The sequence below is a fragment of the Rhipicephalus microplus genome, chromosome 3 (genome assembly GCF_043290135.1).
Source record: "Rhipicephalus microplus isolate Deutch F79 chromosome 3, USDA_Rmic, whole genome shotgun sequence".
Classification (NCBI taxonomy): Eukaryota; Metazoa; Arthropoda; class Arachnida; order Ixodida; family Ixodidae; genus Rhipicephalus; species Rhipicephalus microplus.
The window spans coordinates 120,284,988-120,300,950 of NC_134702.1; the positions used below are offsets into that span (position 1 = coordinate 120,284,988).

The following is a 15,963-nucleotide window of genomic DNA, read 5'->3' on the forward strand; positions in this document are numbered from 1 at the left end:
GGCGTTAAGGAGCAGCTGTTCGCTGGTCTCGTACGAAACCCGCCTACAAGTGTGGATGAATTCTCCGAGGAGGCGACATCTATTGAACGCGCACTGCATCTACGTTATCGCCAGTATGACCGCCCAATCCACAGTACACCGATCAGCGTGGCAGCCACGACCACAGCAACCACACCCGACGGAGGTTCTTTGCGCCAACTAATACGAGAAATCGTACAAGAAGAGGTCAAGAAGCTCGTCGCCAAACCGAATGACTGCGCGATAGCCTCAGTAACGGAAGTTGTACGCCAGGAGATCAGGCAAGCGCTCTCGCTTCCTGAGCCGAACACGAGCACTCCCAGGGCAAGCTATGCAGACGTAGTCCACCGACAGCCAGCGAACGTGCTGACACCACATCAGTACCACCAGCAACATCCGCCGACAGCGCCTTGGTACGACAGAAAAACTTCGATGCCGAGGCGGCCACCACTTCGCAAAACTGACATCTGGCGTACCCCTGATCATAGGCCCCTGTGCTTTCACTGTGGGGAAGCAGGCCACATCGTTCGGTATTGCCCGTATCGCGCCGCAGGGTACCGAGGGTTTCCTTCCACGGTTCCTCGGCGCCATTTTAACGGAACACCTGATGTCGACACGAGTGTCATGACCCCGCGGAATGTTCTTCCTGGGTTTCGGTCACGCTCACTTTCTCCTGGGCGTTATTCTCCATCCTCTAGACGGAGCACCACTGACATGCCAAGAGGGAGATCTCCTAGTCCACGCCGGGGAAACTAAAAGCAGCGACCTCAGGGGGGAAGGTTTCGAATCGTCGAAGTGCTGAAAATTCCCCAATACTGCCGAGCGAAGAGAGACACATTTTCAATGAATAGACGAAAGAGGGGGTTGTTACTGCCGAAGTTGCAATTACGATTGACGAACATGACGTCATGGCATTGGTCGACACTGGCGCGGACTTCTCAATAATGAGTGAGAGTCTGGCAGACACGCTCAGGAAGGTTAGAATGGAATGGACAAGACCGCAGATTAGAGAATCTGGAGGGCAGCTACTCACACCTACCGGAAAGTGCACCGCAAGAATGAAAATAGGGGATGTATCCTTCGTGGCAACTTTTGTTATCCTTTCTGAGAGTTGCAAACAGGCAATCTTGGGGATGGATTTCTTGCGTGAATATGGTGCCATCATCAATATTCCGGACGGTGTACTGACCTTTTCAGCGGATCAAAGCGCAGCGCTACACCGAAAATTCCTACGAGTCATTGACGATGGGACCGTACCTCCGTTATCGTGCCGCCGTGTTTCAGTAACGTGCAGCGAGCAGAATACTGGAGAAGGAATCGCTGAACAAGTATTGACGCTCCTACTCTCTCGTGGTGTTACGATTGCCAGAAGTATCGTCAATGTTGTGTGCGGTGAAGCAGAGGTTCTGTTGACGAATTTTACCAACGAGCGACGACACATTACACAAGGCACTACAGTTGCCTACTTCGACGAGATCACCGAATTCCGCGAGGCTGTGTAGTACAACAGGACGAGCCCCAAGCCACGTCAGCCCCACCACTTATTGACGTAAGCACGGATTTGTCACCAGCGCAGAGACAGTGTCTAGTAGATCTTCTTCACCAGTTCAAAGACTGTTTTTCATCGACCTTGAGGGTCAGTCAAACGCCACTGACGAAGCATCGGATAATAACGGAGTAGACGGCAAGGCCAATACGACAGAACCCATACCATGTAGCACCAAAAGAGCGTGAAGCAATCCAGGAACAAGTGAAGAAAATGCTCTATGATGACGTCATCCAGCCGTCAAGAAGTCCTTGGGCATCGCCGGTAGTGCTGGTTAAAAAAAAGACGGAAGCTTGCGATTTTGTGTCGACTACCGCAAGCTGCACCGTGTGACAAAGAAAGACGTACACTCACTACCGCGCATCGATGATTCACTCGACAGGCTGAGGTATGCACGCTACTTTTTGTCAATGGACCTCGAAAGTGGGTATTGGAAAATTGAGGTCGACGAGCGAGATAGAGAAGAAACGGCTTTTGTAACGCCTGACGGGCTTTATGAATTTAATGTCTTGCCATTCGGATTGTGCTCAGCCCCCGCAACATTTCAGAGACCGATGGATACCGTTCTGTCAGGCCTTAGGTGCCAGACATGTCTGGTCTATCTGGACGACGTCATTGTTTTTTCAAAAACATTTGAGGAACACATGAGCAGGCTGCTATCGGTATTGAGGGCAATAAGGTCTGCCGGCCTGACACTGAAACCTGAGAAGTGTCATTTCAGTTTCAAGGAGCTCCAATTTTTAGGCCATGTGGTGAGCCATGAAGGCGTTCGACCTGATCCCGATAAGATTGCGGCAGTCAGAAAATTTCCGGTACCAAAAGACAAGAAAGCAGTCAGGCGTTTCCTTGGCCTATGCGCATACTACCGAAGGTTTATTGCCAATTTCTCCTACATAGCCTCACCGTTAACACGACTCACAAGAGAAGACGTGTCGTTTACATGGAACGACGATCAACAGGTAGCATTTGACAATCTCCGACAACGCCGGCAGACTTCGCCTGTGCTTGCTCACTTTGATGAGGATGCTCCTACCATGGTCCATACAGATGCCAGCAACGTGGGTTTAGGCGCTGTACTCGTCCAGTGGCAAGACTCAGCCGAGCGTGTGATCGCATCAGCTAGTAGGACGCTTTCCCGCGACGAGTCCACTACTCCACAACGGAAAAAGAGTGTCTTGCTGTCGTATGGGCGGTTATGAAGTTTCGTCCGTACTTCTTTGGTCGTTCCTTCCACGTAGTCAGCGACCATCATTCCCTCTGCTGGCTGACCAACTTGAAAGATCCATCTGGTCGGCCGGCACGGTGGAGCTTACGCCTTCAAGAGTTTGATATGACGGTCGTGTATAAGTCCGGACGGCAGCACGCCGACGCAGATTGCTTATCAAGGTCACCGATAAAGCGCGACGATGACACAGAAGATGACAGCATGGCGTTTGTACGAGTCATTGACACCACTACGATTTCGTGCAAGCAGAAAGAAGACAGCGAGTTGCTTCCCCTCATTGAATTTTTGAATGGCCGGACAACAACCGTCCCTAGAAGATTTGCAAGGAGCCTGCCGTCATTCTGCTTACGTAGTGGTGTTGTCTATAAGAAGAAATTTTTTCCCAGAGGAAGCACCCACCTACTTGTCGTTCCGACGTCACTCGGCGAGGACATACTTTGTGCTTGCCACGGTGAGCCAACGTCTGGTCATCTTGGATACACACGCACATTGGCCAGAATCCAACAGAAATACTACTGGCCAAGACTTCCAGCTATTGTGAAGCATTACGTGCGCACGTGCCTCGATTGCCAACGACAAAAATCGCAACCGTTAAAACCAGCTGGACTATTACAACCAAATCAAGTGCCCACGGTACCTTTTGCCCAAATTGGAATGGATCTCCTTGGACCATATCCGACTTCCCATGCAGGCAACAAGTGGGTAATAGTCGCCACTGATTATCTTACGCGCTAAGCAGAAACAAAGGCTTTGTCAAGTGGCACCGCCGTTGAAACCGCACGATTTTTCGTAGAAAATATCGTCCTGAGGTACGGTGCTCCAACAATCATAATAACGGATCGAGGTGCCGCTTTCACAACCGCGTTCCTGAAGACAGTGCTTGAGCTTAGTGGAACAGCCCATCGGAAAACCACTTCCTATCATCCACAATCCAACGGCTTGACAGAACGCCTCAACAGGACCATTGCCGACATGTTGAGTATGTACGTTGACGTGGATCACAAGAACTGGGACGACATTCTACCGTACATCACTTTCGCCTATAATACAGCGCAGCAAGAAACTACACGAAGAACGCCGTTCAGTCTCCTTCATAGCAGTGAAGTGACGACGATGCTTGACGCCATGTTACTGCACGACTACAATGACATCGATTTGGACGCTGTATCTTTTACCCAACGAGCAGAAGAAGCGAGGCAGCTTGCGCGTGTCCGAATCACCCAGCAGCAAAATTACGACGCCCAACGTTATATACTGCGACACCGACATGTCGTCAATCGGGCTGGCGACAAAGTCTGGGTATGGAGTCCTACCCGCCGCCGGGGACTGTCTGAAAAATTGCTGAAGAAGTATTTTGGCCCCTACTCAGTTTTACAATGCCTGAACGACGTTAATTACGTGGTCGTTCCTCACAGCTCCTCGACAACTCGCCAGCAAAAACCAGAAATCGTGCACGTTGTGCGAATGAAGCCCTACATTTCGGACTGATTTACACCATACATCTACTGCACCGTGTTTTGTAGAAGAGCATCGGGACGCTGCTCTCTGGAGGGGGGCAAATCCCGCATTGAATATGCAGCACCAAGAGAACAACGAAGAACACGCACAGCGAGAGAAGACGAGGTTCTCTTCCGATCAGTTTGCCAGTGTTCTGGTACAATTAAAGTGAGTTTCCTGTATTCAACTGCAGCTGCTTCTGCGTTGTGACAATATTTCCGACCTGTGGGATTTCGGGATCACCAGGAGGTAATGTTCTTCGCATCGGTCCGCTCACCAGTGACGCCGGTACAATGCCGCATTACGCATCACAAAAGTACTGTGACTTCCCTTGTCAGTGATAGATGCAATAATGGATGCCAAATTTTTATCCTGCTGTTGGACTTGGGATATATCTATCTGGGCGAAAAAAATGTGGGTTTGCCTGGTTTGTTGCGCGCAGTCAAGAGGGTTCCATGAGAGTGCATCGGTGACGTTGTTTAGCCCCCCCCCCCCCCCGGCGCTGTGGCGCACGTCAAAATTGTATTCTTGCAGCGTGATTATCCACTGGGCAAATTTGTGCTTAAGTTGCTGCTTGGAGAACATCCATGCTATAGCAGCATTATCAGTCAAAAAAGTGAATTTACGCCCGAAAAGATAATGTCGAAACTTATCATCGACGCTTCAAACCACTGCAAGACATTCAAGCTCGTTGGAGTGATAGTGGCGCTCGGTGTCTGAAAGTTTTCGGCGGACATAAGTGACCACGTGTTTCACGCCATCTGGATCACGCTGCACTAACACAGCTCCTAAGTCAACTTGGCTGGCATCAGTGTGCACTTCGGTGGACCAGTCCTCATGGAAGTGACTTAGTATGGGGCAACAAGTGAGCTTTTGCTTTTTAGCTCGAAAAGCATTTTCTTGGGAGATGCCCCATTAAAGCCACGCGTCCTTTTTAAAAAGACCGCTCAAAGGAGCTGCGATCGAAGCGAAGTGGGCAATAAACCTACGCAAATATGACGCCATACCCAGAAATGACTGAACCTGCTTCAAGCAGGTTGGTGTGGGATACTGCGACATGACAGTTATTCGCTCCGGGAGTGGCTGAATACCGACAGGAGATATATTATGTCCCAGGTACGAAATCTTGGACACCCCAAACTGGCATCTCTCTTGGTTCAAACGAAACCCTGCTGCATAGAGTCTGTGTAGTACTTCGTCCAAATTGCGAAGGTGTTCATCCTCCGTCCTGGCAACGACCAGGATGTCGTCTAAGTACATCACACAGACTTGGTTTTTCAATGGTCCAAGCACTGAATTTATCGCACGCTGAAAAGTGCTAGGCGCCGTTCTTAGTCCAAACGGCATGCGGTTGAATTCATACAAACCGAAAGGTGTGCGAAAGGCCGTTTTACATCGATCTTCCTCCGGGACGTTAATCTGCCAGTACCCTGCGCGTAAATCAAGCGATGAAAAGAAGTTGCAGTGAGGTACTGTATCAACAGTGTCATCAATGTGGAGTAAAGGGTAGGAGTCAGGCATTGTACACTTATTGAGCTGCCTGTAGTCCACGCCGAAGCGTAGTGATCCATTTTTCTTGCAAACAAGGACGACTGGCGCTGCCCGCGGGCTCGATGACGGCCTAATAATGCCCGCGGCAAGCATTTCATCGACTTGTTCTGCGATCACTGCCCATTCTCGTTCAGCGTATCGTCGCAGTGGTACGCGTATTGGCGGATGATCTCCCGTTGGTATGCGATGGAGCAGCAAATGAGTGACTGGCAGTTCTGCTGTATTGCTAGCGAATACTGGCTGATGGTGAGCCAATATAGAAGATAAGGTATGCGGAGTGGACGGCTCACCTGTCGGTGGTGGCAGGATTGTGGCGGTAGTCCCAGCTGTCGAAGACCGGAGCTCGACGTGGCCGCGATGTATGGTGAGCTCAATGTCATCAGATAGCAAGAAGTCAGCACCAAGGATCATGTCGGCAGTGAGGTCTTCAAAGACGGTAATGGCTGGAAGAACTTTAGTGCCCGCTGTCGTCCGGACTGAAATGTTGAGCATTCCGACTGGCATAGCACATCCTCCAAGTACGCAGAGGTGAGGTTGCGTCCACGGTCCGATAGTGTCCGGAGCTTGACGTCGGTGTAGCGCCGTTCGTTCTGCACCGGTATCGACCAGAGCAGATAGGTCACCTATTCCCTCAAAATGAATAGACATCCGAAAAGTTTGACAAGCTTGGTAGTGAATTCGTGTCTGGAAAGGTTGACGACACTCCTTTGCGTTGTGGCCAATGCGACCGCACTTGAAGCATCCGTGTCGTGTGGAGGCGTACGTCGAACAGACAGTCGGTAATGTGTCCAAGTTAAGCCGACGACGACAGTTATGCTGAAGTTCGGCTGCCCTTTGAGCGAAAACCTGGGGTGACGCTTCAGGTGACTTGCAAGATAAGATGGCATCATGGGTAGGGTCAGCCAAGCCATTAACGACATACTGGCGGGCAGCCGGAGAGATCCATGTAATGCCACATTTGTCGAGAAGCCCGAGCTTATCGTAGACGTATTTACGGGCGTCTTCCGATGGAGCCGGCCGCCGCGATCGCATGCGCATGAAATGGTCGTCGTATGCAGATGGAAGTGGTGGGAAGGCAGTGACGAAGGCTGTAGTCCAGTCACTCCAGGATTTGTACTTGCAGCCATCGTATTGATGCCATGCTTTGGCGGACTCGCGCAGTCGGCTTACGGCGAGCGATAGCGTCACGTCGTCAGTCCATGCATGTCGACGGGCCAACGAATGGATTTCATCCAGTCAGACGGTTTGGTCTTGATCAACGCCAGTAAAATTAGGAATTTCTGCCATAGACGGAGGAGGCAACGCGGTGCGTGCACATGCTGCGGAGAAGGTGTTGGTGGTGTCTGCAAGACGCTGGCTCGAAGTAGCGATGGCCTTCATAACCGTGCAGAGTTCGCTGGCGGCTACAGGCGAGGAATTACGCCTGTCTTCTGGCGATGGTACTGAAGTTGCTCCAGGGATGGTACCTGAGGCGAAGTCCAAGGAAGCGTGTACGGCGTCCCTTGGCAAAGAAGCGGTTTGCGAAACCAAGTCAGTGGAGTCACCTTGTGGTTTGGCAAGGACGCCTGCAGGCAGCGCGCTGGCTTCAGTGCCCGCGGTAGCCAGGTCGGATGCCATGGCCACGGTAGCAGGAGCTGCAGGCTGCTGGAGAGTGCGTCCGCTCCATAGGACGGTTTCTTCACGCAGATCGTCGCACAGAGGTTCGTTCAACGGCTGCGCCATTGTAATAAGCGAGACAGACACAACACCCGTTCTTCGAGCAAGCTGTTCTATTCTGCTTCTTCTTCCTCGCTTCTCAGCCCATAGCCCACAGCTGCCGCGCCGCTCTTCGTTACAATATATATATATATATATATATATATATATATTGTAATGAATCTGAATAACGGACGCTCTGCTGGCAATGAAGAAGACGATGATGATCGGTGGCTGTAGTAGTAGCTCGCGCACGCCGCTCGACATTAGCCAGACCTGCCTGATAAAGAATATTTTGCCACGCTGCGTCTGAACCTTTTTTGACGTACACAACATCTATATTTTAAGTGGTGGAGGAGCCGGGGTGCCCATCAACCTGGAACTTCGCAATCGGACGCTACCCTCACCGTTCACTATGACTGCTCCTGGCCCTTCTCAAGCTGCCTTACCAACGACAGTCTACTATACTGGCGTACCTCGGCAACGCGACCCACCAATTTTTCGCGGCGATGAAGAACAAGACGTCGAGGACTGGCTCGCCGAGTACAAAATCGTAAGTGCTTCCAACAAGTGGAACGCCTGCGAACAGCTCACAAACGTGCGCTTCTACCTCGCTGATGTGGCCAGCCTCTGGTTCAAGAACCACGAAGGCGAAATCACCAACTGGTCCACCTTCAAGACCACCATCGCCGCGGTCTTCGGTCGTCCCGCCGTGCGCCGGCTTTGCACGGAAAAGCGTCTTCGTAGTCGAGTCCAGCGCAGAGACGAGACCTTTACAAGTTACATTGAATATGTCTTGTCTCTTTGCAAGCGCGTCGATGAATCTCTAACCGAACGCGACAAAATCAAGCACATCATCAAAGGAGTTGACGACGATACCTTCCAGATGCTCGTCGCTAGGAATCCACAGACCGTCACCGATGTTGTCCAGCTCTGTCAGGAGTACGACGAGTCGCGTAAGCAGCGTGTCTCGACGCGCAGGGCCGCTGAAGATACGGCTGAAGTTTCCGCTCTCGTGCACGACGTCGCTGCTGATCACACCATCTTACTGCCCCACATCAAACAATTCATTCGTGAAGAAGTTGCGCGTCAGCTTTCTCTTGTGGCCGAAGCATCCACGCCAGTGACCTAGTTAGACCCACGCTTACGCCAGGTCATTGAGACACAGGTCACGCAGGCACTGCCTCCATCACCACCCGTCCCTACGCCGCTGACCTTCGCTGCCGTCGTCGCTAGACCCCCAGCCCCACCTGTCTCTGGCGCATACCGGGGCACCGGGTCCACCTAGCCTACGACGCTGCCTACATACACGGCACCCTATCCCATTTCGCCACCTGCACCTTCTGTCGTTAACCCATGGCGCACCTCGGATAATCGACCCATCTGTTTCGCATGCGGTTTTGTGGGACATATAGCACGCTACTGTCGCCGCCGCAACTTCCAGCCTCCAGACAATGGGAATTCTGCAAATTACCAAGCTGCCCAGAATCCCCAGGGACCACCTTCTCCTATCACCGACTCATTGTCCCCACGACGCCCTGTCGATTCTCGCCGGTCATTACCACCTCGTCGCCGATCTGACAGTCGCAGTTCCGGAGGCAAGAACTGCGTCGTCATCGAACTTTCCAAGACCTCCTCTTTGTCCGACCAACGAAATTGATGTGCTAGTAGAAGGTGTTGCTGTACGTGCACTTGTCGACACAGGCGCCGTCGTTTCTGTAATTAGTGAAAAACTATGTCGCGATTTGAGAAAAGTTACAACGCCACTTACGAATCTTGCTCTGCGTACAGCCGCCCCCCATTTCATCACGCCGACAGCTCAGTGCACAGCATGCGTTTTTATTCAAGATGTTTGGTACGCCGTCAACTTTTTTGTTCTCCCACGTTCATCTTACGACGTCATACTAGGATGGGATTTCCTTTCTACCCATCAGGCCCTCGTCGACTGCGCTCGTGCTGAACTCACGTTGACGAATCCGTGGCTTGATATCGACCACCACAGTCCCTCGAAAGTGTTTGCCGCAGCTGACGTCCTAGTGCCTCTGTTTTCCTCTGCTGCTACTAACTCGACCCTCCTGTTCCACCCAACTATAGCTAGTGTGCAACACCGAATCATCGTCCTCCCGTTTGCCGTCATCAACTTTTCCAATGGTTCGGCGGTACTTTATGCGTGCAACGTTTCTGCTTGCCCATACATCCTGCTACGCGGCGAGTGTCTCAGGAGCCTCGAGACCTTAAATTGTATTTTCGAAGACCCGATCTATCCAGACAGCCATTTTTACCAACTTGTGCCATTACACCCGCAACTGACGCTAATGAACCTGTGGATGTATTCCGCAAGTCCGTTGATTAGAACCTCACGCCTGGGCAGCAGGAACAGCTGATCAAGCTCCTACAGCGTTTTCGGGCCTCGTTTGACCACAATCAGCCTTCCTTAGGTCGAGTGTCATCTGTTTTTCATCGTATAGATACCGGTCAAGAGACGCCATTACGGCAGCGTCCATATCGTGTGTCAACTACCGAACGCCGTGCCATCAATGAACAGGTTGACGACATGCTGACACGTGGCATAATCTAACCGTCAAGCAGTCCCTGGTCCTCTCCAGTTGTGTTGGTGAAGAAGAAGGACGGATCCATCAGGTTTTGCGTGGACTACCGACATCTCAACCGAATCACGCACAAGGATGTCTATCCACTGCCATGCATTGACGATGCCTTGGACTGCCTACAGGGAGCCGAATTTTTCTCTTTTTTAGATCTGCGCTCTGGATACTGGCAGGTACCAATGGCAGAGGCCGATCGCGAGAAAACAGCTTTCATCACGCCCGACGGGCTTTACGAATTCACAGTCATGCCCTTCGGCCTCTGCAATGCGCCAGCTACTTTCGAGCGAATGATGGACTCTATCCTTCGAGGCCTCAAATAGAACGCTTGCCTTTGTTATTTAGATGACATTGTCGTCTTTTCAACTGATTTGGCAACCCATTTAATCTGCCTCGAGAAAGTCCTCGCGTGTATTTCTGCCGCGGGGCTGCAGTTGAATCTGAAAAAGTGCCATTTCGCCGCTCGAAAGCTTACGATCCTTGGCCACGTGGTTTCAAAAGACGGCATTCATCCTGACCCTGCCAAACTTACAGCCGTTTCAGCGTTTTCCAAACCGACCACCATGAAAGAGCCCCGAAGCTCCATAGACCTGTGCTCTTACTTCTGGCACTTCGTTCGCAATTTCGCGACGATCATCGCTCCTTTGACCAAGCTCCTCGCCGGCTCTAGAGACCTTTCAGCCTGGTCTGCCACCTGTGACGATTCTTTCAATGAACTGCGCCGCCTCCTCACGTCGCCGCCTATTCTGCGACACTACGACCCATCGGCACCCACAGAGATCCACACCGACGCTAGTGGTGTCGGGCTAGACGCTATTCTTACACAGAAGAAACACGGCTTCCAAGAGTACGTGGTTGCCTACGCAAGTTGAACTCTTAGCAAAGCCGAAATCAACTATTACGTCACTGAAAAGGAATGCCTGGCCAGTATTTTAGCGATAGAAAAACTTCGACCTTACTTGTACGGACGCCCTTTTGACGTCGCGACTGACCACCACGCCCTCTGCTGGTTGTCGTCACTGAAGAATCCAAGCGGTCGCCTCGCCCGATGGGCATTACGCCTCCAGGAATATAATATTCGCGTGCTCTATCGCTCCGGCCGGAAACATTCGGACGCAGACGCCGTATCCCGTTCGCGCCTACCCCCTGACCCGGACTGCTGCGAAAGTCTAACCTGTGATGCCACTGCCGTCACCACCACCGACATGCCATCTGAGCAACGCAAGGACCCGTGGGTTGCTTCGATTCTAGACATCCTGGCTGGGCGGACGGCTTCCCCCCCTTCTCGCACGTTGCGTCGGCAAGTCGAGCACTTCGCCGCTCGCAACGACGTGCTGTACCGACGCAACTACGCACCCGGTGGACGTCAGTGGCTACTCGTGATTCCACGCCATCTGCGATCCGAAATTTTTTCCACGTTTTATGACGACCCCCAACGTGGACACGCAGGTTTCCTGAAGACTTATTCTCGCATACGTCTCCGATATTACTGGCGTGGCATGTACCGTTTTATACGACAATACGTTCGGGCCTGCTCAACATGCCAGAGACGAAAAACTCCCCCTTATCACGTCAGCGGTACTTTGTTAACCTTACCATGCCCATCCCGACCATTCGACCGCGTCGGCATCGATATCTATGGTCCCCTTCCCAACACTGCTGACGGTAACCGCTGCATCATAGTTGCCGTCGACCATCTTACGCGGTATGCCGAAACTTCATTCCTTCCCTCGTCTACAGCAAAAGACGTTGCGACTTTCGTACTTCACAACATCGTATTACGTCATAGAGCACCTCGGGAGTTACTGAGCGATCGTGGTCGCATATTCTTGTCAGACGTCATCACAGCATTGCTGCGTGAGTGCTACGTCGTTCACCGCACTACAAGCGCCTATCATCCCCAGACCAATGGAATGACAGAGCGCTTCAACCGCACCCTTGGTGACAAGCTGTCTATGTATATCTCGTCTGACCACTCCAATTGGGACCGAGTGCTCCCGTTTATCACGTTCGCCTATAATACCGCCATTCAAAGCACTACTGGGTTTTCTCCTTTTTTCCTCCTTTACGGATGCGTACCTTCTTGCACTACGGACACCATTCTTTCAAACAAACCTGACTCCTCAGAGTCCCCGACTTTGTCTCAAGCCGCTACATACGCTGAAGAATGCCGCCAACAGGCAGGATCATTCACAACCCAAGACCAAGGACGCAAAAAGCACCGCCATGACGCATCAAATAACACTACTTTCTACGATCCAGGTTCACTCGTCTCGCTACATGTCCCTTCTGCTACACCTGGCCTTTCTACCAAGTTGGTCCCCAAGTATCACGGCCCATATCGTGTGCTACAAAAAACGTCACCAGTGAATTACCTCATTGAGCCACTGGAACCACCTTCTGACCAACGTCGTTGTGGCCAGGAAATTGTCCACGTCTCGAGACTTAAGCCCTGTTATGACCCTCCCGTGTTTATTTGTTCATAGTTCGCCAGGATGGCTCCATATTTCGCGGGGAGTAATTGTAATGAATCTGAATAACGGGCGCTCTGCTGGCAATGAAGAAGACGATGATGATCGGTGGCTGTAGTAGTAGCTCGCGCACGCCGCTCGCCATTAGCCAGACCTGCCTGATAAAGCATATTTTGCCACGTTGTGTCTGAACCTTTTTCGACGTACAACACCTCTATTTTAATATATATATATATATATATATATATATATATATATATATATATATATATATATATATATATATATAGGCAGGCATGGTGGTTGAGTGGCCGTAGCGTTGCATATATTTCAGTAGATCCTCAGTGAGCGGTCACAACGTGGTTTATTTCGACGTTTCGGCCTAGACTCTGGCCTTCATCAGGATAAAAGGTACAGTTTGTTGGTGCTCAGCTTTATACAATCTCAAATCAGAGGGCAAGGAAAGAGGAAGAAAGACAGAAAAGAAAAAAAAGAAAAAAAGAAAAAAGAAAAAGAAAAAATAAAGGAAAAAGAGAAAAAGAAGAGAAAAATAATATACCGTTGACTCCCCTCGGGCGCCCTTCCACTCTTCCTTACACTTCCCCCTTCATCTCTCTCCCCCTTATCCCCTTCACCTTTCTGATGTCAGCGGTCTGTGTATGCTTCCTTTCACTAACGCCTTCCTCGCGACCAGACGGCGCCTCCTGGCACTGGCGGTTTGCTGTGGGGCAAAAAAAAAGCTTTTTAGATGCGGAGCATCTAATACTCGAGGCTTGTAGTGCGGCGCCGTCCGCAAGCTTCCTCCTCCTTCTTCCACCATCTGTGCATCCCTTCCTCCTCTACACACCGCGCGCGCTTCACTCCTCCACCATCTGTGCACCCTTCCTCCTCTACACACCGCGTGCGCTTCTCCTCTTCACGAACATTCGCTAGCTGTATATTGTAGCGCGCATGCGCCGTCACGCTTCGAGAACATCGGCAGCTGACGCGCGCGCATGTGCCGTCGCGCTTCGAGAACATCGGCAGCTGACGCGCGCGCATGCGCCGTTGCGCTTCTCCCCCTTCTCGAACATTCGACAGCTGACAGTGCACGCGCCGTCGCGCTGTATATATACTCAAGGTCGGCGCTCGCTCGCTCAGTTGCCGCTCGTCGGTTGGTTTGTACGGCGCGTCGACGTCCAAGGTCGCGGTGAAATGAATTCCAACGAATCCACAAACACAATGATCGACGTCCCTTCGACCAGCGCCGCACTTTCGCATACGTGTGTACGTGTTCACTCATTTAACACCCCCTCCTACAACCACGTTAACCAATTTAGCCATCGACCCAAGTAAGTCGCAATTTAACACCCCATTTCACAACCACGTTAACCAAGTTAGCCATCGACCCAAGTAAGTCGCACTTTAACACCCCGTTAACCAATTATATGCTCCGCATCCTCCTCAGTGTTACTCCGAGGGAAGCTGCGGGCAATTTTTTTGGGAAGTTCTAAGGCTTTAACTACTCGGAGTCCTGTCAACATTTCGTCGTAGAAAGAGGGGTGCCGCGTATTGTGGCAGAGGCTGATAAGCGGGCATTTTAGGAAGTTCTAAACCTTTAACTACTCGGCGCCCTGTCAACATTTCGTCGTAAAAAGAGGGGTACCCCGTATTGCGGCAGAGGCTGGTAAGCGGGCGCAATGCGAATTCTTTGCCCGCTGCTGGATTACGCGTGTAGTGGGGGCCTCCCGGCTGTGCACAGGGTTGCTGTTGGGCATGTCATGCATGGCACAATTGATTGGATAGTAAAATAAAGCAGAAAACAGACGACAGCTGCACTTAGGAAGAGTAGTTACACTTGGAATTGTTTTGGGTTTTCCAGTGCCTTTTTCTTTTTGCTTTTTTCTTTCTTTTTCTTTTCTGTCTTTTTTCCTCTTTTCTTGCCCTCTGATTTCAGATTGTATAAAGCTGAGCACCAACAAACAGTACCTTTAATCCTGATGAGGGCCAGACTCTAGGCCGAAACGTCGAAATAAACCACGTTGTGACCACTCACGGAGGATCTACTGGACTATATGCAACGCTACAGCCACTCAACCACCATGCCTGCCTATATATATATATATATATATATATATATATATATATATATATATATATATATATATATATATATATATATATATATATATTTATATATAAATATATATATATATATATATATATATATATATATATATATATATATATATATATATATATATATATATATATATATATATATATACAGAAAAATGACAAAGAATGGTGCTCACGTTCTTTCTCGTACTTCGTAATCTTCCATGCAAGTAGCTCATCTGGAGGGCTGGTGACACCGTAGACGAAGCAGCTGGATGTAGACGCCCGACCTATGCTCCTTTGAAACTGTGCCGCGCCAGAACCACCAAGCTGTGTCTGCTTGGCTGTAGCCGAGCTGCATAAAGATTTGGTAGCATGAATCTCTGAATAGTTCTATACTTTCATTCACTTTTTCAATTGCTGTACTTGGAACTTTATATTTTTTATTTCATAAATATAAGGAAACCAGGGGCAACCTGAAATGAAAAGGCTACGTAGCATCCTTGAACAGAGGACACCTGCTCTTGAAATACAACACCCTTATTTTTAAATGTGCCTTTTTTTACATAGTGCGATCCCTTTTGTGCATCTGTGTGTGTCATTGCAGTGTATTGTGCTCTAATATATTGTCACGGAAGCTTGACCTGGACCAATGGAGCAGACTGCGGGTCGAATAATAAATTGTTTATTTGGGTGAACTCGTGCCCGGTAAACGGAATGTTGGATTACAGTAGCAGTCCAGCACTCATAGCGCCAAACGGAGCGCCGGCCGTCTATCAATTGACAAGCGACAAAGCGTGTGCGCATTTATACACTTGCCATCAAACTTTCTAGCGTTATCGCTTGCGGTGATGTCGGTTTCAGAATAATCTGAACTGTTCACGAAGTGGGTCCAGTCTCAAGAAAATGATCTACTATAGTCCTGAAGCTTCTCGAACATTGTAGGCGTGGTTTGTGCTAGGGGTTTCGTACAGCGTAGCGGGGTGTCAAATAACTTGAGGAAGGACCATGGTAATATGAAGCAAATTGTTTACAAGCTAACGCTGAACATTGAACTCTGGTTGGCAGCCATATATAAATTACCAACATTCTTCAGACTCTAGCAGCCGCTAAAACCACTGAACATTGTGTTAATCATTTTGAGAGCTTGATCGTCTATGAGTAGTGTTTACTGATGGGGCAAAATGTCTTGTATTCATGGAGCCCTAAATTACCAGCCATCTAAAATTGACCTTCTACCTAGGAATGCCAAGGCATCTT

General features: G+C 50.1%; 1 protein-coding gene across 1 annotated transcript in view; it reads right to left on the minus strand.

Annotated features, from left to right (window-relative positions):
• Window positions 1–5,443: 5,443 nt before the first annotated feature.
• The window catches only part of LOC142802928 (uncharacterized), a 28,109-nt gene continuing 17,589 nt past the window's right edge, over window positions 5,444–15,963 (minus strand). The window contains exons 5-7 of the mRNA XM_075888012.1: window positions 7,382–7,550; window positions 6,128–6,313; window positions 5,444–5,514 (exon numbers count right to left, since the gene is read on the minus strand). Of these exons, the coding sequence (XP_075744127.1) occupies window positions 5,444–5,514; window positions 6,128–6,313; window positions 7,382–7,550 (426 nt within the window). The remainder of the gene's footprint in view (window positions 5,515–6,127; window positions 6,314–7,381; window positions 7,551–15,963) is intronic.